The following is a 23436-nucleotide window of genomic DNA, read 5'->3' as shown; positions in this document are numbered from 1 at the left end:
TACTGTGTTATGTTAGCATGAGCTTATTAGAAGTTTAAACACCATTTTCCTTTTCTGCAGCCTCTGCACACGGCACATTTTGTTATTAAAGCTTTGAGCCTAGTAGAATATTTAGCTTCACATGAGAATAATGTGTTTGCTTATAATATCAGCTTTGCTTGGTAAGCTATGTCTGAACAGTGAGTGCCGAGGCCTTCAAGGTTATTTCAACACAGCGCTTGTTGTTCGGTTTGATCAGCGCACGGTCTAGACATAATACATATGCAGCTGTGGCCAACTCTGTTTTTTGGCGCGTTTAATAATGCACTGTGCAGAGCATGCACACACACTTGATGAATATTCGCATGCAGAGAGTTGGTGCAGAAGATGATGTGATCCCTTTCTACTAAGACCAGAGGTATGGGCCCGCCCTTCTAAACCCAAAGAGACCTTCTGTAGATATAATATAATATACTAGCAAGGGAGGGTAAACTGAGGTTCTATTTGGACCTTTTCCCTTTAGCATTTTAACATGCTTTCACCCTTTGTACTTTATGGAATAGTAACTATGCTGCTAACCTTGTTCCTTATAATATGTTTGCTTGTATTAGCTAAGATACTGCGCTTGAGAACAGTGCATTAGAAATAAACATTTCAAACCTGCACATGACTTCAGTTACACCTCGTTTTGGACTGGTATGATGGTATAACGAAGAGTGTTCATGTGTTCCACGTTACCTGAGGTGTTCTAAGTCCATGTTCTAGGTTGTCTAATCACTGGGGGTGTGTAAGAACCAATGAGACACCGATTGCTAGTATTGTAGGGGATTTTGGATACTAAGGTGAGTTTTGGCACACCCTAATTCACTGAGGTTCCAAGTCTCTATGCACAGTTCTGTGTAGGATCAGAATCCCTGTGACATGGCGCCCAATCGTTGGTGGTCTTATTACATGACACTTGATAGTACTTCATTCAGTCCTTAACCCCCTTGCTATTGTTTCCGGAAGACAGTGGTGTCGGACAAACCTACCTATAATTATATAGGTCTTTTCAAGCTTGAGTCTATTCAAACGGTTTTCTTTTGAATTACTACCCAGTTGTGCTACATAGTTTTTGTTGTACCTCTTACTTGCTGTGTCATTATGGCTGACGTTGACATACCGCAACATAGTCGTATTGCGGTCCGCAATCATTTCCAGACTTATAACGTCCCTGCTGATGGCATGGCAGTTATCTTGGTAGTGAGTGCGGAAGTAGCTTACCCATATGAAATTTTCTATTCGTGGGTGACCTTCCCTGCAGTGAACGCAAATACTAGTGTGTTCGACACTTATACTGCTACTGCAGTGCCTCAGGAACATACTCCATATAGGACACAGGAAGTTCCGATTAATGCTTGGCATCACAGAGTTTGGTTTCATGGCGCCCTACCCTACTCTTTGTTACCTCCAAGGTTAGGTCCTTTGTCCATTCCAGGCGCTACTTGGCCTGTTTTGGCTGGATTGACACTGCATCCTCGACATGGAGCGGTACCCGTTGCAGATTTACGGCTGCTACATACAGTCGCGATGAGTGTAATTCGGTCATTAGTGCAGTACATTACCCGCAACCTCCCGGGCGGGGCCCCAGGTGGTGTGGCCCTTCCAGACGGACCGAGCGGAATGAAGCTTAGTCCTGTGATGGTTAATGCATTAATGGGCAAGCGCCCCCAGAATAAGGATAATTTTCCTTTCTGGCTTGCCGAAAAGTTTGACCAGTTGGAAGCAGTATTTCCTAACACAACTCCTGTTGAAAAACAGGATTCTAACAATTAGTATGCCTAAAGACTTGATCCCAGAAGCTGGTGACTGTGAATCTTGGGGTAAGATCTTTGCGGCAGTATATACCAGGTGCTTCGGCACACCGTCAATGACTGCCCTTCCAACGGTCGTTAAGCATGTTCAAGATGAGCACGGACCTGAGGCAGCGGTTGAATTGGGTATGCGTCTATGCCACAGTTTTGATGTAGTTTCCGATCTCGTACTTGCGAATGTCAAGGGAGATGCAGTGAGCTTTCAGGTGTCTAATGCTTTGCAGGCTGTACCCAATGCCGATAAACCCCGACAGTTAACGAGAATTATTGTGGCAGCTTATAAGACCGCGGGCCGCAATAGTTTGGGCGTCAAGCCATTTTCCACTAAAGAGAAAAAGCAACCCCAAGGGCAGAAGTCAGAGACTGACGAACAGCCCAAGGCTAAAAAGCAAAATTGGCTGAAAAAACAAAAACAGGGTAAACAACAACAGCAGAAACAGGAGTCTCGTCCTGCATCTCCAGTGCCTGCGCCTACGCCTACAAACTGTATTTATGACTTGCGCGATCGCGCGACGATAAAATCACCTGATTGTTTTCAGATTTCTGAACAACGCTCTCCTTGTTCTTTTCAGGACTCATAGGCCTAGTGGACCGGTGGTGGAGGAGGCGGCAAAGGTCGGGGTGGCCAGCAGGGACGCGACCAGCCCCGCCTGAAAGACAGTCAATCAATCAATCAAAGACACTGCTTTAGGGCCTTCTTAATCAATCAATCAGTGACACTTATAAAGCGCGCTACATACCCGTAGGGTCTCAAGGCGCTGGGGGGGGGGGAGGTGCCGCTACTGCTCGAACAGCCAGGTCTTCAGCTTCTTCCTGAAGGAGAGGTGGTCTTGGGTCAGGCGCAGGTCGGTCGGGAGGGAGTTCCAGGTCTTGGCGGCCAGGTAGGAGAAGGACCTTCCTCCTGTAGTCGCTCTTCGGATGCGGGGGACGGCGGCGAGGGCGTGGCTGGCTGATCGGAGGTGGCGTTTGGGAGCGTAGAAGTTGATTCGGTTGTTGAGGTAGCTCGGGCCTTGATCGTTTAGGGCTTTGTGTGCGTGGGTGAGGAGCCGGAAGGTGATTCTTTTGTTGACGGGGAGCCAGTGCAGGTCTCTCAGGTGTCCGGAGATGTGGCTGTTTCGTGGGATGTCGAGGATGAGTCTGGCTGAGGTGTTCTGGATCCGCTGGAGTCTCTTCTGGAGCTTGGCGGTGGTTCCGGCGTAGAGGGCGTTGCCGTAGTCCAGTCGGCTGGTGACGAGGGCCTGGGTGACGGTCTTCCTGGTCTCCGTGGGGATCCACCAGAAGATCTTCCGAAGCATGCGCAGGATGTTGAAGCACGACGAGGAGACGGCGTTGACTTGCCTGGTCATGGAGAGGGAGGAGTCCAGGATGAAGCCCAGGTTGCGTGCGTGGTTCGTCGGTTTGGGTGCGGTGCCCAGGGCGGGGGGCCACCAGGAGTCGTCCCAGGCGGAGGGCGAGGAGCCCAGGATGAGGACCTCCGTCTTGTCTGAGTTCAGTTTCAGGCAGCTGGTCGTCATCCACTCGGCTACCTCTTTCATCCCTTCGTGCAGGTTGGCTCTGGCGGCGGCGGGGTCGTTGGTCAAGGAGAGGATCAGCTGGGTGTCGTCGGCGTAGGAGATTATGTTGAGGTTGTGTTGGCGTGCGATGGCCGCGAGGGGGCTCATGTAGACGTTGAAGAGGGTAGGGCTCAGCGAGGATCCTTGAGGGACGCCGCAGATGACTTCGGTGGCCTCTGACTTGTACGGTGGTAGGCGGACTCTCTGCGTTCTTCCGTCGAGGAAGGAGACGATCCATTCCAGTGCCTTCTCCTGGATTCCGACGTTGCTGAGGCGCTGCACTAGGGTGCGGTGGCAGACCGTGTCGAAAGCTGCGGAGAGGTCTAGGAGGATGAGGGCCGCTGTTTCTCCGTTGTCCATCAGGGCTCGGATGTCGTCGGTGGCGGCGATGAGGGCGGTCTCGGTGCTGTGGTTGGCTCGGAAGCCGGACTGTGAGGGGTCGAGGGATCCGTTCGTCTCGAGGAAGGCGGCCAGCTGTTTGTTGACGGTCTTCTCGATGACTTTGGCTGGAAACGGGAGTAGCGAGATGGGGCGGTAATTCTTGAGTTCGGTGGGGTCTGCTGTGGGTTTCTTGAGTAGAGCGCTGAGTTCGGCGTGCTTCCAGCTCTCGGGGAAGGTGGCGGTGTCGAAGGAGGTGTTGATAATGTCCCGCAGGTGGGGTGCGATGATAGCGTCGGCTTTGTTGAAGACGTGGTGAGGGCAGGGGTCGGTCGGAGATCCGGAGTGGACGGAGTTCATCATGCGGACGGTGTCTTCTGTGCTGATCGGAGTCCAGGCGCGGAGGGTGGTGGTGGGCGGCGTTGCTGTGGTTGTGGCGTGGGTCGGTTGAGTGCTGAAGCTGTTGTGTATGTCCGCGATCTTGTTGTGGAAGTAGGAGGCGAGGGAGTTGCAGAGGTCTTGCGATGGGGTGATGTCGTTGTTTCCGGCGTTGGGGTTGGAGAGCTCTTTCACGATGTTGAAGAGTTCCTTGCAGTTGTGTGCGTTGTTGTCCAGTCGGTTCTTGAAAGCCGTTTTCTTGGCGGCGCGGATCAGTTGGTGGTGCTTCCGGGTGGCGAGCTTGAGGGTGGTCCTGTTGTCCGGTGTGGGTTCCTTTCTCCAGACTTTCTCGAGGACTCGGCAGTTCTTCTTGGAGCTCTTGAGTTCGTCGGTAAACCATGGGGCTTTCTTGCTGCCGGGTCTGCTGGGCGGGGTCTTCATAGGGGCGAGTTCGTCTGCGCAGTTGCTGATCCACTTCGTGAGGTTGTCGGCGGCCAGGCTGGGGTTCGCTGAGCTGGCCGGAGGGTGCTGGCTCAGGGAGGCGGCGAGCTGGTCGGCGGTGATCTTGTTCCAGCTTCTACGGGCAACCTGTTGCTGGTGGTGGTGGATCGTCGTTCTTTCGAAGGTGAAGTGGACACAGCTGTGGTCCGTCCAGTGGAGTTCTGTGGCGTGGCTGAAGGCGATGTCTTTGCTGGATGAGAAGATGACGTTGAGTGTGTGTCCGGCGAGGTGGGTGGGGGTGCTCACCAGTTGCTTGAGTCCAAGGTTGGCGAGGTTGTCGAGCAGGGTGCTGGTGTTGCGGTCGTTGTTGTTCTCCAGGTGGAAGTTGAGGTCACCCAGGAGGATGTAGTCAGCGGAGGGGAGGGCGTGCGGGCTGATGAATTCGGCGATGTCCTCGCTGAATTGAGTGCGTGGCCCCGGGGGTCGGTAGATCAGGGTGCCTATGAGGGTGGTCTTCGGGTCGGTGTGGATCTGGAAATGCAGGTGTTCGGCGGTGGTTAGGGTGTTGTTGGTGCTGGTCGTGATACGGATGGTGTTCCTGTGGATGATGGCGATGCCTCCTCCCACCTGGTTGGCGGTGCGGTCCCTCCGGGTGATCTTGTAGCCCTCTGGGATGGCGATGGCGATGTCGGGTGCTGAAGAGGCGTTCATCCAGGTCTCCGTGAGGAAGGCGACGTCAGGGGCTGTGGTGTCTAGGAGGTTCCAGAGTTCGATGGCGTGTCTGTGGACGGAGCGGGTGTTGAGCAGGATGCACTTGAGGTGGTTGCTGCTGGTGTTCGGCTTGGCAGGTGCTGGTGCAGGGCAGGTCCAGATGCAGGTGAACTTGCAGGCGTGACAGCTGAAGGGTCTGTGGGAGCGACGTGGGGTGGCTCGGTAGCATCCTGGGATTCGGCCGGTGTTGAGTGCGTTGAGGGTGGCGGCGGTGTACGTCAGGCGGGTGGGCGGGGGTCCTCGTGGGCCAGGGGTCTTGGCACTGGGCGCGGTCCAGGCGCGGACGGGCGCAGACGGGCTTACCTTTGGCGCACCTTCGGCGCAAAATCGGCGCGCCCGCTGCGCATGACCGCTGCGCGTTCGCACGGTCGCCATATATGGCGAAGTGCGCGGGTGGGCGGAGCAGCTGGGAGGCGGGAGCGGGGAGGGTACAGAAATAAAAAGGGGCGGGGTTAGCGGTGATGGCGGGAAGCGGGGAGCGGGGAGGGATGAGACGGGGGCGGCAGAAAGGAAGGCAAAACAGGCACAAATGGGGCAAAAAAAACAATTCAACAGAGAAACTTACAAATCAAATTGACATAAACAGAGACAGGGACACAGGGCAGGAAGCTAGCACAGACCACGCCGCTCGATGGCAAGGGGCATGGTCACGCGGCGGAGCCGGGGCAGCGAGGCAGAAGGCACACGCAGCAGCTGGTAGCCGTGCGGCGCGGGGGTGTCCTAGAACAGTAAAGGCAAGCAGGACGATTCAACACCGAAAAGACCCGTTTCAGAAAAAGAAAGTTGCCGCTTTAACAGCGAGATATGCCACAGATAGTGAGAAATCAGCTTCGGAATCAGACATGGGCTATGACCTTGCTGGACAGCGCGGCGGAGATTATCATAGTGCGAGAGGCCCTGCGTCCGCTACTGAAGGTGACAGCGACTGAACAATATGTTGTTGTGGAGACAGCTGATACTAGAGTGGCTCCCCCTGATAGACTTCATAACATAGTCCTTTTAATTGAAGGTGACATACAACGTACCATAAAAGGGGTATTTTGGGAAAATCTTACAACTATCTATGACATTTTGTTAGCGGAGGCTTACTGGCCCCCACCTTTTGTTCTCGCAGCTCCGAGAGGGGAAGAGGTGATCCTCCCTAGCTTCGCGCACAGGGTCTCGAATGAGCATGCGCTGAATTTTGCAGAAGAGTGGGCTAAGGCCCTTGCACCGGCTCTGTACCGTACACATTGTGGGTGGGATACATTTTCTCCGCACCACGAGATTCCTTTACGATCTATGCTTCAGCCTCAACCTCAATATCCCATCCGACGTGAAGCTAAGGCTTCCGTCGCGGAAATCCTTGAATAATTGGAATATCAAGGTGTGATTGAAACTTGTGTGTCACCGATGAATAACCCTCTTTTTACTGTGACCAAGCCAGACGGCTTGTACTGTTTGGTATTGGATTACCGGCATTTAAACTCGCATTGCCGTACCTGTGCAGAACAGAATACCCACGGCTCTGCTCTTGTGGATGGTCTTGTGCGAAAGCAGTTTAAAACCACACTTGACATTTCCAACTAATTTTTTTTGCCCACAGTTTGGACGGACTGAGTTCACAATGGACCAGTTTTACCTGTGGCAGCAAATAACGCCAGTATAAACGTTTGCCTATGGGCTATAAAATTGTCCAGGCGTGTTTGCTGTCCGCATTGTCTCTCTCTCTTAGAGAGAGTAGACACAGATGCGTGTTCGTATGTGGATCACAGACGACAAGCTTTGGGCGCATCTGTGTGAGTTGATTGCATAATTTGTACTTTTGCGGACTTTGGTTACAAATTAAACTTTGCAAAGTCTCACATTGCGGAGTACACAGTGTTGTTCCTGGGCTACGAGCTCAACAATGAAGGTCGCAGATTGGCTCCTCACTTCTTGGAAAAATGCGCACAATTGCGCGCTCCGACAACTCTTTAAAAATTACAGTCCTTGCTGGGATTTTTGAATTTCGGGCATACTTATATTCCCGAATATGCCCAGCGTATCAAGCCTTTGTATGCTTTGATACAACCTACTTTTACCAAATCTTGCTGGCTGCCAGAACATTCAGCTATTTTGCAATCTTTGCAGGCTGATCTACTTGAATCCAAATTCTTACTGACTCGTGATAACCACACCAACCTGGTGATAAGAATCATCCCTGGGGCGGTGGGTTTCACTTACCTTACTTTTAAGTCACACTTGTACACTTCAGCTGAAATGCAGTTTTCCTCTGTGGAAAAAGTTTTGACAGCAGTGCAAATGGCGATTCTTAAGGAACGTGCACTGTCGCAGGGGAAACGCATGTCGGTCGTTACCCTGTATCCTGCACTAGAGGCAGTAACGAAAGCCAGTGTACCAAATTCTAAAGCTTTGCACCCACAGTGGATACAATGGGCATCATCATTGACATCCCCGGATGTCACGCTTATTTTTGATGCCTCCTTACAGTTGCAGGAGTTTTTGCAGTATGAATTCGTTCATCCTGCGCCTTTGGCTATGCGGCTTTTGGAGGATTTTCATTGCATCATATACACTAATGGTTCAGCGTAGGTTGCGCATGGTTCTAAGCACGCATAAGTTTCCGCTTGTGCCATTTTGGTAGGTGCCATGGTGAATGATGAGTTCAAGTCCAGAGTCGTGCACAAGCAGACTCTAGGGGACTGCACCGCACAATTGGCTGAGCTTCGTGCTCTGATGCTTGCATTGGTGTACGCTGATCCTAGTGTGACAACTCTTATTGTGAGTGATTTTTACTACTGTGTCCAGTCTTATAATGAAAACCTGTTCTTTTGGATTCAGAATGATTTTTGTGATTCCAAGGGTAGCACAATAAAACATAAAATTATCTGGGTCCGGGTGGCTGAGCTTAAAGAGCAGTTGCCACTCGTGTTTGTGATTCACACTCTAGGTCATCAGCGTGTGGGAGTTAAGCTGTTGGCAGTTCGCTGGCCGATGGGGCCGCAAAATCAGCAGTGTCGACATATTTGGTTGCAGCAGTTACACGTTCCAAAAGTAAGATCGATGATGAAATCTTGGCAGCCGTTGCTGCAACTGAGAAGAGAAGTAAATATCCAAAGGGATTCCCTTCAAAGTATTCATAACACTTAAGTCCTGATAAAGGTCCTTAAGTGATAATACCTGACGTTGGTGAGAAGTTGATTCCCAACACGGCTCGCAGGCCCACACTGATTACAGCAGCCCATAAGGGTGTTGCGTCTGCGCATGCCGGCGTTTTGGCTACTGTTGCTCAGTTACAACAACGTTTCTCGTGGCGGGGACTGTACAAACAGACACGTGATTATGTCCTTCAATGTGACATTTGCCAGCAGATTAAGCCTTCGACTGCTGCGCGTCCGCCCCAGGCACAGTTGTACATATCTAATAAACCGCTTGGGTGCGTTTATTTAGATCACTGCGGTCCTTATTCTTCTGATACTGCGTATAAGTACATCTTAGTAGCAGTTGATTCATGAACACGCTTTGTGTGGGTGTGGCTGCACCGCAGCGCTGGTTCACGGACTGTCATAAGAGTCATAAGAGACTTGCGTTTCTTTGTACGGATCAGGGTCCGGCTTTCGCCTCTAAAGCGTATAAGGATGCCATGAATTTGTTGAGGGTCCAAGTCAAGTTTTCGTCTCCATACAGACCTGAGGGTAATAGTGTTGTGGAACGGATGAACCGAGATTTAAAGCAGTCTTTGACGGCTTGAGTAATAGGCACTGGCAGGAACTGGCTGGCCCCCTCAATAGCGTGCAGTGTGCTCTTAATAATCTCCCTAGAAGGTCTCTGGGTGGGCGAACCCCATATGAGATGCTCTTTGGTATCAAGATGTTTGTCCCGGACTTTGACGGTCTAGACTCGGCGGCTATTGCTGCCTCATTTGACGTAGATGAACATTGCAATGCTTTACAGGATCTACAAAAGACAAGAGACAGTCTTGCAAAGGAACATTTGCCCTCCACCTCGGATGATGCGTTGCAGATCCCGGTAGTTGGCTGGCTACCCCAAGTTGGAGAACTGGTTTGTGAGAAAATCGAAAACATGAAAGAATTTGGCCTCTCTTATCGAGTTCCGGTTCCAGTGCTTGGTGTGAAGGGTACAAGAACAGCCATTTTACCACCACTTCTAGGTCGTAAGGAGAACAGGTATATCTCCATTGACAATGTCAAGATACACAGAGTGGCCGATTCTTCTTAGTATGACTCCGGCAGTCTCATGTCCTTTGATTTTGAGAAATTCTGTTTTGGCCCCGGTTTCCAATCCTGTGCCTGATGTTGCTCTCGAGATGCCTGCTGTTTCCAGTCCTTTATTGAGTACACTGCCTGGCACTCAACTTGATGAAACTGACTACACTTACCCAACTGACTTATCGATGCCTGATTTGCAAACTCGCTTGGCTACAGAATCCAGATTTTCATTTGACCCTGATTCACATACATCTAGAAAGCCTTCAAGGATTTCAGTTTATGTGAGACTGTTTAAGAAACATTTTTTAATACACCCTTGGACCTATATTTGGCTGGTGCTTTTTTCGATTTACCTTTTTATGTCAATTGCTTTTGTGTTTTATTTTTTCCGTCTTGTCAATGGACACTATGTCGAGGAGAGAACATGCATTCCACATATCAATGGAACATTGGCTCCCCATTCCTCATCACACAGATTGAAGAGAGACTTGGCTTTTGTTAACATCACTGCTTGGCCTGTGTTGGATGGGATTGTGTGGGATGCTGTTAGAATTCAAATCCATGGGCCCACTGAGGTTATAAATGTCCCTAATGTGCTCAGAGTGTCTATGGGGGATGTAGTTAAACAAAATATACGTTCTGATGATTGGGATGTTCAGGCCATAGAATCATTGTTTTCTGATTTGAAATATTATGCTGCCTTTGATGCTGAAGATTTGTATTTGGAGTCTGCTAATTACGGTGATTTATATTTTTACCAACATTTTGGCAAACACTTCCTGCATAAAACTAATACCAGGAGGAACACTGTCAATTATACGCAATGGGAACATGTCCAGCTCCTATACAAGGCAGTTCTGCTTCCTTTTTGAAAAGGTTCACTTACTTTACCGATTTTAATAAATCAAATCTCAATGCGTTTTATTTTAAAATGACTGAAAAATCCACATCCAAAGTTAGACTTACCGATACTAAATTATTGTATTCGAAGTCCTTTCTAGACCATTTGGCTGTTGGAGGCTACGAGTTGTGGAAGGATACCATTGACCTTAAATCAGTTTGGGGGTCTAAAAGCTGGCAAGTGCAAGGCACTGAGGTTTTGCACCGTGCATGCCTCATCCCAAACCATATGTTGTTTTTGAATTCTACAATTTCTCAGACAACATGCTTTGGATTGGCTACTACTAAAAATTGAATGCTCCTTCTTTTCCTGACTTAGAAGAATATTCCGGTTGGAGTAATGCTACTAAAGAGATTTACAAACTCTGTTGTTAAATTCTTCCTTTAACATATCCTGTTTGGATCCCAAAGGCTGGTTGCTCTGGCACAGAAGTGCTGACTCGAACCAGCATCGTTTTCTGGGTTTAGCTCAAGGCTTTACACAGGTCAGGGTGGATCCCCGTTTTGAGAGTGGCCATTCTATGACTACCTATTCTGTAGACAAATTATGTCAGAATTGGCTCACACATTCTACCTTGGCGTCAGTTAAACTGCATTTATCTAAACTGACTGACGATGTTGATCTGAATGATTTTATAAAAGGTCCGGCTAATGGTAGATCTAAAAGATGGATATATGCTGTTTATAACGAATTCTGGAAAACATCCCAGATTGAGGGGGCTACCCGCCTTAGAGCTATAGATCAAGCTAATTTAGAAAAAGTGCTAGCTGTTGTAGATAATAGCATAAACATGCTCTCTTCCCGCATTTACACATTAGATAATATTGTGTCATCTGTTGTAGATATTGTGCAAGATGAAGTGTCTGTTTTGTACCATGGTCAAAATCAGTTGCATTCTATTATGCAGTTTGCATGGACCCTACAGAACCTTAAGGCCGGAAAAGTGCCATGGCATTACATGAATACGTCATCATTGTTTGCCCTATTTAATTTGACTGACAAGCAGCGTTTGCTGTCGATGAAAAATGCTTCTTTTTCTTTGTTACACATTGAGAGGTTGGAGCCTTTACTGTTTTCTGTGGCAGAGGCCAATGGTGCAACGTGGCTTATCAACGGGTTAATAACTCTCCCGTTCCCACTGTTCGAGTTCAAGGGTTGTATGAAGTACTTTGCCATTGGTAGATACGAGCCTCTTGGTAGTGCTTATCTCCATGAAGCTTGGTCGCTTCCTTTTACATATAGATGCCTTAGGGAGGGAAAAGAAGTTTATTTGAATGGTGAAGAATGCACTGAAACACCGGATCACTCATTAATGTGTAGACATATCCAATTACACGGCTCCTGTAATCAGAACGAGCCAAATTTAGCCTGTATTTTGAAAGGTACCCCCGTGCCTGCAATCTTTCCCACATTCACATTACTGGCAAATGGGAGTTATTTACTTTTAAACAATGAAGATTCCTGTGGGTTATTAAAAGGGATTGCTTATTTCGTCAGTGAGCATGTGGTTTGCTTTAAGAATGTAATGTATCCACCCCGCATGGGAAACTTGATGTTTCCATCTGGCCTAAGATTCCGACCTTGAAAGCAGAGTTCAATTAGATGAGTTGCATAAGAGCTCTATTGTCCCAAAAAGAAGTTGCCCTCACATCTGCTCGTGAAACATTCGTCCTTCACGTGGCTAACACTGGCACAGAGGTGCATGCCTTATTTAATACTGATTTGCCCTTGCATTTCGGTGAGTTAATTCACACTATCTTCAATGCATCCTCCTCATCGGGGCTGGCTCACTTTTTTAAAGTTGTAAGCGGTGGCCTGGTGACTTCTTTTCAAACAATATTCGGTGTCTTTCCAGCTTCCTTCCATTCTATTTTTTACAGCCTGTTCAATGGATTTCCATTACTACTGGCTCTTGCTGCTGGCGTGCTTCTGCTGTTTTGCTTGTTTCAAAATGGATGCACATCCTGTGTTATAAGACGAGCTGTGTCGGCTGGGGCTGCTTCGCGCCCGAATGCTTGAGTACTATGGAGCGCTGCCTCTTGCTACATTGAGTGCAGCTTATGGATTATCATTTCGATTTTCCTACTTCACATGCGTCCAGCCTGTTTTTCATTGCCTGAGTTGCGACTTCGAATGGGCCCAGGATTTGTGTCTCTGCATTACAGTGTCTCCCGATGCGGATTATAACCAATTTATAGTTGCTCATGAATTGCTGTGTTCTGATGGAGGGATTATGGCCTTTGCAGCGATGCATGGAATACTGGGTCGTTGGAATGTGTTCGCAGCAGCGCAAGATTTCTTGGCAAGCAGCTTCATTGAATACCCACCGAGTTGTCCTCTGATGGTGCTAGAGGCTCCGGTAATTGAGGAACATGTATGTTCTTTCCCTTTATTAAATTGAATGGCCAACTTGTTTTCTGATGAGAACAGTGACTTCCTCTTGGAGGATGTTGCTGCATATTTTGCATATTCATTATTAGGATGAGATGTGTTTGCAGTCTCACTTCCTTGACCGACACCTTTCATTGGATTATCGGATTTATTTTTTTCCACATTTTTTTTTTGGCCCAGACCTATTGACTTCACTATTAAAGGCTGCATTTAAAACAATTTTTTTTTACTGTTACGAATTATGAGTATTTTTATCTCTATTATTGAGGTACCAAATTGGAGTCTTGTGTTCGGACTATCGATCTTGAACTCTGCATTCCTAAATTTACCCCTTATCTTATCTTGTCTTACCCATGCTCGGATCAGGGGAGGGTGTCATGTAGATAGGCTTTGCCTTCACACTGTGTTATGTTAGCATGAGCTTATTAGAAGTTTAAACGCCATTTTCCTATTCTGCAACCTCTGCACACGGCACATTTTATTATTAAAGCTTTGAGCCTAGTAGAATATTTTGCTTCACACGAGAATAATATGTTTGCTTATAATATCAGCTTTGGTTGGTAAGCTATGTCTGAACAGTGAGTGCCGAGGCCTTCAAGGTTATTTCAACACAGCGCTTGTTGTTCGGTTTTATCAGCGCACGGTCTAGACATAATACATATGCAGCTGTGGCTAACCCTGGTTTTTTGGCACGTTTAATAATGCACTGCGCAGAGCATGCACACGCACTTGATGAATATTCACATGCAGAGAGTTGGTGCAGAAGATTATGTGATCCCTTTCTACTAAGACCAGAGGTATGGGCCCTCCCTTCTAAACCCAAAGAGACCTTCTGTAGATATAATATAATATACTAGCATGGGAGGGTAAACTGAGGTTCTATTTGGACCTTTTCCCTTTAGCATTTTAACATGCTTTCACCCTTTGTATTTTATGGAATAGTAACTATGCTGCTAACCTTGTTCCTTATAATATGTTTGCTTGTATTAGCTAAGATACTGCGCTTGAGAACACTGCATTATAAATAAACATTTCAAACCTGCACGTGTCTTCAGTTACTCCTCGTTTTGGACTGGTATGATAGTATAACAAAAGAGTGTTCATGTGTTCCACGTTACCTGAGGTGTTCTAAGTCCATGTTTTGGGTTGTCTAATCATTGGGGATGTGTAAGAACCAATGAGACACTGATTGCTAGTCTGGTAGGGGATTTTGGATACTAAGGTGAGTTTTGGCACACCCTAATTCACTGAGGTTCCAAGTCTCTATGCAAAGTTCTGTGTAGGAGCAGAATCCCTGCGACAATGGGGGTCCCCCAAGGGTCCGCCCTATCTTATACTCTTCAACCTGTTCTTGGAACCATTAGCTAATGCTCAAAATTCCACGAACATTCTCTTCCATATGTACGCGGACGATACTCAACTCTATTTGAAAATCTCCTCCCCGGATAACATCATTTCACTCAACACTACCCTAATGTCTTCTCAAAACTGGTTAAGCGAGAACCACCTCCTGCTCAACACCTAAAAAAACAAATTCTTCTCCTAACCACATCCCTAAGTTAGACCTTTGGTTGAATCACCTCACTGCCTTCAACTGCTCCTCCCTCATTATAGACTCAGCCACATCTCTCAGAATCACCCTGGACAAGCATCTGAACATGAAGAATCATATCAGCAATGTGTGTAAGGGAGCTAATCACTTGATGAGGATACTCAGAAATATCAAACCATTCCTTCCACAAACGGATTCCAAGCAGGTGTTCCAAGCACTTGTTTTGCCGAGGCTAAACTATGGCAGTGCTACGCTTTGGGGCCTCCCCAAATATATCTTGGCTCCAGTAAGGGCATCACTGATCTCTGCGGCCAGATTTGTTACGGGTACCAAAAGAAATGCGCACATATCCCCAGTCCTAAAATCCCTTAAGTGGTTTTCCTATGAAGCACAAATTCAGCTAAAGATTGCCTGTCTGTCGTAAAAAAAACTCCATTTCAAAACCCCCAGTTACCTAGTGCAAAAACTGAATTATCCAGTGGTGGTAGACCCTCAAGAAGTCATAACACTTTCCACTTGAAACCACAGATTTTTAGCAAAAAGAGAACCTGCCACTGAGCCTTCTCTTGCACTGCCCGAAGGTCTGGAACTCTCTTCCACCGGAAGTACGCAGAATCTCCTCCACAGTTGCCTTCAAATTGGAAGCCAAAGATTCCTAATGAACACATTCTTACCTTAAATGGATTAGGATTGTCTGCTCTAAGTCATTGATCCTACAAATTTTAGACCTTCACCGGATGCTATTCTTCTTTACCTTATTGTTTGCTCCCCTGTTAACCTTTTATGTACCAGTTATTATATTATTATCCTCTGACTCCTTTGTCCTGTGATTACTCTTGTTTGTTCTTATTTTATGCCGATATTGCATTTATTACCTTTCTTCCATCCTTTTGTAAAGTGCTCTGATATCCTTCAGGATCTTGTACACACTATATAAAACATCATAAATAAATAAATAAATACAGACAGAAAACGGTGTGGTTCCTGTCTGCATTTATTTAAAGAAAAATGTAAAAATACAGAAAATTTGGCTTTTTTTGAGCGCCTGTCCATACTGTCTTACAATAATTTCTGGCCAACAGCTGAGGAGATAGATGGCATAGGGAGTTAAAAAACAGGATAAGGTTTCATTAAATAACGATATATGTCAACATCCATTTGTAGTATAATGCCAATATTTACCTGGGTATATATTTTTTTGTTATTTGTGGCTGCTTAATTTGCTAAAACACGATAGGTGTCAAAGTATAAACTCATATTTATTAGTTAAATAAATGTGGAAATATACCATATTACAACTTCATCTATTCAGAGAACACAAAATAAATGGGGATAAATACTGACAAGATAGGCACAAAATAAATATGGATAAATATAGACGGAAATGTTAAAATAGATAAACACCATAAAACCCGGAACCCTAATTATGAATCAGAAGATGACATTACCCTGTCTCTTGTCTTGAACATAGAAAAATGTGTTCTGCAGTTCTCTTCCGTAAATGTTCATCTTTAAACTATGACAGCTTCTAGAAGTAGTTTTCACTTACACAGTTCTCCACTGCAAAATTAAGGAAAGACATTTTATAGAAGATCTTGTAATAGATCCACAAGCTTCTTTTGAGCTTATAGTAGCAGTCATGACAGTTAGCTTCCTTAGCATCAATTTCACATGCATGCAGGATTCATGAGATTGAGAGCTGGCCCCATGTTCCAGTGAATCATGTAAAATGTGTTCAGAAATCCTCCAACCCTTCATCCAAATAATAGATTTTACTGTTTAAAAAAATCGTATTAAAGGCACACCAATATCACTAAGAAATGAGTGGAATAATTAAATATAGTAAGAAAAAAGGTCCATTCTTTATGGAAATGTATGTCTGGGAGGAGGGGGAAAAAGCAAAGAAAAACAAGAGTACAAAAATCCCACTTGGCCTGTATACCTTCTGTAATGGCTCTAAGTGCTCAATGACTTGACCAAAAACAATATTCAAAGGATATGTCTTTTTTTTAATTTTGTATATTTTATATTCATTTTAACCATAGCGGATATATCCTACCATGCTTTCCAACTTACATTGTCAAATATTATATACCATAGTTTTCCATATACATTACAGTTTGTTATTTGTCAGCGACACATTTGTGCAATAAAAAGAAAAGGATTACTTGATACATTTCACAGAAAAACACTTTGCAATGTACGTATCGCAATTATTTACCATTATGACTTTGTTCACCCCTATATCACAACCCACTCTCTCTTTCATACACTTACCAAATGTAAATGTAAATGTATAGGCATTTATATAGCGCACTACTTACCCGTAGGGTCCCAAGGTGCTTCGACCGCTGCGAAACCCTTCCTGGCTTCCCTGAGAGATGGTCCCTTAATGGGTATCTCCAGGGTGAGACCAGGCATCCCCGGCGGTCTGGTGGGGCCGTTAGTGAAGATGAGGCAAGCTAATGCCCAGAGTTGCCGAGTGTGATCGCTGATCAGAGTGGGCACCGAGGCGAGAGAATTATCGAGTCCGCTGACCCTGGTCCAGAAACCTGCCGCGTTGGGAATCGAACCCTGGTCCCGGGCCGTCCTCTGCTCTCGGGTCTGCCGCCTCTAACCAGTGAGCCACACTACTTCACTACCAAGCACATCCTCTCATATACACCACTCATGCCAATCATATCCACATAGAACATACACTTCAGGTTACAACGGTAAAAGATCTCCAAATTCTGCCATTGTGATGTTGTGGACTAGGATCTCTAAAAAGACAGTCAACATACGTTTCGGTGGGTAAAAGGTAATGACAATCCACCTTCTTCAGGACCACACAGTAAAACCATGTAATAAGGTGGGCCAATAGAGGGTGATGTTATGGCCACATCCTACTCTTCATATTGTGTAACAAAGTATGTTTTATAAAGTTTCAGATCTTCCGGATTTAGTATATCAAACACTAAGGAGCCCATTAGCATGCGGGTGGATCTGCCCGACATTTGTGCCCGCCCGCATACCAATTCCCCTGCCATATTACTATGGCGGGGGGACCCCGCCGGACGGAAAGACCGTCCGCCGGTTTTCCGTCGGTAGGCAATCCGCCCGATTGCCTACCGGGCGGAAAAGCTGTTAATATGGTGGCGGTGTCTGGTAGACACCGCCATCCATATTAGTATGCATGCGGGGACATGGCATACGGTCTTTGACATTGGGGGCCCGTAGCGGGCCCCCAGGGATACTGAGGGGTGCACATGGGGGGTCATTATGGTACCCCCTACATTTCAATGTAAAACGTGGCAGGCACCGCGCGGTGCCTGTCAGGTTGTGCATTGAAGCACAACTTGCTTTTTTGGCATTGCGGCGGGTGGTGCTTTCAGCACCGCGCGCCGCAATGTTACAAATGTGGGATGCACCCGCCAGTGTGGCGGGCGCATCCTAATTGTAGGTGCGGGACTACCGCAAGCATTGCGGGTGGTCCCGTTTCCCTGGGGTATGGCGGGTGGACAAAGTCCGCCCACCATACTAAAGACCCCCTAAGTGAGGGTATCCTCTAATATGGACTGTTGTTTCATGGGACTATGAACTATGAGCAGATGTATTCAATGTTCATGCATTGTATAAAGAGTCCAGTTATGAGGGATTTTGAGTACTAGGGGTATACACAAGTATTATTTCCATATATAAGGGAATGAGAAAGCAAAAAAAGTGCTGTGGTTGCGAGAATCCTACAAAGATGAAAAATGCATTTCAATTGTATTGACAATTAGGAAACACCCATCCCAATCAGAAGAATGTCCTACAATAATATTAACCCTAAATGTAATATGATCTTTAACAACAACCATTACTTAAATCTAACCTAAATCCAGATCAACACCCTAAACTTAAGATCATCTTTCTTCTCTTTCCAGCACAATGAGCCTGGACGATGACACCAAATGGCTGGAATGGGTCACCAAGCAGTTTGAGAGCATCGCTGGCGAAGGCAAAGAAATCAGTCTGGGAGAATTCAAATCTGCACTTAAAGTGAAAGAGGCAAGATATTGCTTATATGGAGAATGCCAGTGACTTTATGTAAAACGACATTTGTATGATGGAAACTGTGGAAACTTGTGTTATGTAGTTAGCTCATCTGTTTCCATTATGCTGCATCCCTTACTTTATGGCTTGCCAGTACACTATACAGCTCATGCTGCGTATTAAGGCAGCATGGCTCAGCCTGTTGATTAGTGAGATTTATTAGCTGGGCTATGTGTTGCACTTACTCACACCCTATGGGCATCATGCCTGGGTAGATTTCAGCCTACTGCCCAAAGGTGACTTACACAACTCTGCTTCTGGAATCTATACAGTGTGAGTATTCAGTGTGTCTTACCCTTTGCCTAGATATCTGAACTAATTTTTCCAAGTTGCTACTGTCAGACTTGCCAGCTGTCTGTTCCAGCCCTTGGATTAGCAAACTGTATGAGCTATCCCTTTGATTTAATAGCTATCTAAGCTACTTAACCTATTTGCTGGTGCACAGGTAAAGCCCATATCGGAAACTGACTCACATGTGCCAGGTAACTGCAGATACCAAAGACTGACTTATTATTAAGCATGGGCGGAATTTGTGAATTCGTGATACGCGAATTTGCGCGAATTTGTAATCGCGATTCGCAAAAATCTGCCAAATTCCGCAAGCTTGCAAAATTAGTTTTTTTTGCGAGTTTGCGAGATTTTTTTACCAGTTCGGGAACGAGAACTTGCGCATGCTGTCGCAACGGTCGCAAACATGTTGTTTCCACTTAACCAGCCTGCTCGCAAAGCCTTTTTCCTGTTTCGGGTCACAATGACGTGTTTGCGTTCGCAATTTCCTATTTCGGGTCGCAATGACGTCTTCGCGATCGAGGCGTCGCTCGGCCAGCTACCAAAATCTTGCAGCGCACGCGAACAGGGAGGAAAACTCATCAGCGAACGCAGAATCATGGTAAGCCAATGCCGCGTGTGCAAGATTGTATTTCTGAAGCGCGAACAAGAAAAAAAAATCCGCCAACTCGCGAATTGTGGATTTTTGGGCAATATCGCGCGATTCACGGATTGCAAAATTGCCAAAAATTCGCAAATTCCGCCAGCGCAACAAATTTTCCACCCATGCTTACTTATTATCCAGGTGGCTGAGAATGTCACAAATTGATATGTATATTCTACTTAACACCCATCTTCCCCCATGCTCGATGCACAGCAGCTAGGTGTGACTGTCTCATATCATTTATTGTTAAAATGTAGGTCCCACACAAGAAGAACCATACTTGGAATTCACATTATATATGTAATGCCAAACATAAATACATCCCAAGAAGTAAGCCGTACGTATATTGGTTTACACATGCTCAGTGTATTTATACCCTACAAAGCCAACATATTTTGTGGTTTTTTTTTAGCCTTTTGTGTCTTTTTTGGCTTTTTGTGTCTGGAACCTATTGATTGTCATGCATTTGCTGTGCTTCACACCTCTCATCCTAACTCGTGTTAGCTCTTTCTCCTCTGTATACTCCTTTAGGTCGAGCCTGGAATTAGCATCCGAAGGATGCGTCCAGGTGGAGACTTCTAGCTAGCTGACTCGGGGGAATGAAGGACAAGAAAGTGCCACGCGCTTCTCTTCGGCTGGATTTAACTGCGTGCACGCACACCCACATTCACGCATGCGCACAGCCACATGCATACACAGCCACACGCATACACAGGCACACACACACCCCCCCCGTCGCCGCCGCACCTACACACACACCCCCTCCCCCCCCCACAGTCACACACACACACTTCCTGGTCGCAGGCCGGCGGCGATGTTCCATTTGTACCGGGCTCAGGCCCGTGTGCTGTCAGCTGAGCTTCCTGCCTTCCGCCTCTGCACTCAATTAATCATTGCGCCGGGGTGCAGACAGCTACTGGACGGCCCTGCCGAGCAGCCCTTAAGCTCTGAAGTTCCACTGCGTCGTCTGCAGTACAGGGCTGACGGATTCAAGGTCTGGGTGAGCTGTTATACAAGATTGGGTGGAGGAGAACAGGTTTGTCACAATAAAATTCCAATTGGGAAGGTAAGGGCTGAAGAAGGGTTTCTGGCGAGGGCTCTGTAAGTAAAACAAAGAAGCTGCCAATTCCAGGGTGTCCGATTGTGGGAAAATTCATCAGGGAATCCAAAAAAGTACATCCAAAATGGAGGATATTACGTGCGGGCATTGCGTTCTGTCTCAGCCAGACACTCACATACCAGCACCCGGGCGTGGATGATGCCTCGCTTTAGCCTCTCCATGGCACTCTTGCTGCTGGCGTATGTTGGCCTGATTTCTTTGCCAATCTCCTCTATCACAGACAGCAGGTCAGAGTATGTGCTCTGGGAGGCCTGAGACCCAGGTGGCTTCATCGCCTGCATGTACCCCATGGATGGTGGTCCGAAGTCATTGAAGAGTGGTCGAAACGGAGCAGAGGTTCCACCTAGTCACCCAGACGGTGAAGGCACACTCACACTGGAAACTTGTGGGACAGGCGTTCCAGGACCAGAGTTGTTGCTGCTCCCCGTCATGGCTGTCGTGCTGCTGGCTGTGGTCGGTGCTGGGGCGATGGGCTTGTAGGACATCCCCAGAGTCCCAATTAACGTGGGGGGCAAGTCGCCCCCTCCGGTGAAGGTCGCCACCAGCGCCAGCCTGGCTTCTGTGATAGACTGTCCTATTAAATAAATATGCCCCCCAAAGGAGAGCCAATTCTGAATTACGTTAAAAACTGATTTATTCTTCTGTTGTGCTCAGTCGGTATCTTGAATTGCTTCCTTCTGACAGGTGGCAGGGTTGAGCTTTGTTATGATTGGAGGATTAGCAGAGGAACCAATGAATTCTTTGTTGAAGTGATATAAAACCGGAGTTTCTGGTTGCAGGCTGACTTGAGTCCCTCTGCCCCTTCTTCTACGGTGACCACCCGTCCGTTACAGACACGGACCGCCCGTGCACTCGGTCGTCTGCAGTAGTCATCTCGAGTCGCCTATAGTTGAAGCCTTCTTAGGAGTTCAAATACTGCGCAGCGGGAGGAGCAGCTGAGTGCCCAGCTGGCTGAGGTACATCATAAACTTTGCGCTTGGAGCACCGCCATAATCTACCAAGCGGCTCTGATCCTCACGTGAAAGGCTGTTTTGATGAGAGAGGGACCGGTATGAGGGCTGATAGAGCCAGAAATAAGTGACCTATGTGAAGCTGGAGGTGTCATAAAGTGGGGGGCTCCCCTAATGAGGTTGGGTCAGAGGGAGGGGCAGCCAAGGTGAGACAATTAAAACGAGACAACCTGGGGCAGCATACAGGCCTGTAGGGCTGCGGGGAAATACCAAAGTGCTCTGTGGAAATGCACCAAGAAATAGGCATAACCTCCTAATGAGCACACTAAAGCTGCGTGGGGCCTGGGAGCACTGAAGTTAAAGCATCCTGAAGGTGCCCCTGCAAGGCATGTATATAAATTACCTGCAGTTTCCTGACAGCACCGTTCCCCCTTTGTGTGTGTTAGTTATTGTCTGTATATGCTTTTATTATTAGTTTGAAATCCTTCACTCCTTCAAGGTGCTCATTTTTATACAAACAAAACTTAACTACTGCATAAAAAAAAACATTGCCATTTACAATACTAAAAGCTCATACTTTTATAATGCGAGACCTATTGTATTGCAAATGCTTGTTTGTTGTTTGTTATGGTAAGGTATGCTTCATTTACATAGCACACTATCTGCCATATACACAGTTTTGTGCTGCTATTGTAGTTCTCAGAATAAGATTTTCCTGAGAGGTGGTGATTTATCTATGCTGGAAGCTCTGTGGGAGTGTAGGGTTACAAGACTATCCCAAGATCGATGGCTGTGAGATTGCTAATGCAAGGGACACACCGTGACCCACATCTGAAACCTGTGAATGTATAGATACTGAGTCATGTGCTCTCAATATTTAGGTTAACGTGCAGTGGAGCCTTGGCGCAGGGACTGTTTCTTGAGTGCTGCCAGCCATCTATTTACGTGATTGTATGTATCTCTTTACAAAACGTTTATGTTGAGTACTATGACTAAGTCACAAGAATTAATTTTATAATTAGGAGGAAGAGCAATTTTTGTACAAGCTTGTTTTGGACCCCTCTTTGTTCCATCCACTGTTGCATATGACATAGTGAGATAGGATAACCATTGGATTCCTCTAACAGCACTATGGTTTGTGTGTTACTTGTTATTACATGTGTTGGTATGTGTCCCTGCATATTTGTGCTTGTATGTTTGTATACGTGCTTTCTCTGTATGTAAGCGGCGGCGAGTTTCCAAAGATCTGTTTTCCCTTTCAGCCCTTCCAAAGGGGCTTCTTTGTATTTCCTTGACATGGTGTGATGTGCCTCAATAAAGGAGTTTAACAATCCTAAATGCACAGCTCCTCATTTTGAGGACAAAAGATGCAGTTCCAAGATGGCTAAAATCCAGGTGAGATAACTAAAATAATACTTGTTCAGTGGGAGCACAGAAGATGGGTCGCTTCAAGCTGTTGTTGCTCAGCCCCACGTAAGGGAAGTTGACTTCTGTTGTGCCATCACATTTTGCACCCACGGCAGTCTCAAGTTTGGTAAGTGGGAGCTAGGGCTTGTCTGTGGCTACCATTCCACTCCTGCGGACCAGGGAGAGCATATGGGACTCCATGAGGATAGGGGATCTTCATCTGGTGTTCTGGGATTCTGTGAAGTTGGTTTCATAAAGGGTTAGACTTGACAACCTTCCCCAACACTCATATGTGTGTAGAAAGCATGTCATGTGTCGTGCCCTGTGTGTAGCCTATTGATATTTGTTTCCTGTAACCTTCGCCTAGATCTGCTACATCTTACATATCTTTCAACCTTCTGACATACCCCCAAACATATGCCAAACATAGCTAGATCTAACTTTAGCGCTGAACTGAGTAATTTTACCTAATCGTCAGGTAATGTTTCCAAAGTGAACATTCAACCCGTGATAAGAAATGGTAGGCAGTAGTTTTATAATATT

The 23436-nt window shown here is 46.6% G+C and overlaps 1 protein-coding gene and 1 pseudogene across 1 annotated transcript in view; one reads left to right on the top strand and one right to left on the bottom strand.

Annotated features, from left to right (window-relative positions):
* Positions 1-18320: 18320 nt before the first annotated feature.
* NOX5 (NADPH oxidase 5) overlaps positions 18321-23436 on the top strand; it is a 226376-nt gene continuing 221260 nt past the window's right edge. Inside the window, exon 1 of the mRNA XM_086958956.1 lies at positions 18321-18440. Within this exon, the coding sequence (XP_086815082.1) occupies positions 18321-18440 (120 nt within the window). The remainder of the gene's footprint in view (positions 18441-23436) is intronic.
* Positions 20403-21386, bottom strand: LOC147733350 (cyclin-dependent kinase 2-associated protein 2 pseudogene; annotated as a pseudogene).

This window comes from Lissotriton vulgaris, chromosome 2_1, assembly GCF_964263255.1.
Source record: "Lissotriton vulgaris chromosome 2_1, aLisVul1.2, whole genome shotgun sequence".
In the NCBI taxonomy this organism is placed as follows: Eukaryota; Metazoa; Chordata; class Amphibia; order Caudata; family Salamandridae; genus Lissotriton; species Lissotriton vulgaris.
Note: the sequence above shows the minus strand (reverse complement) of the source record. Positions and strands in the feature narration are given on the sequence as shown.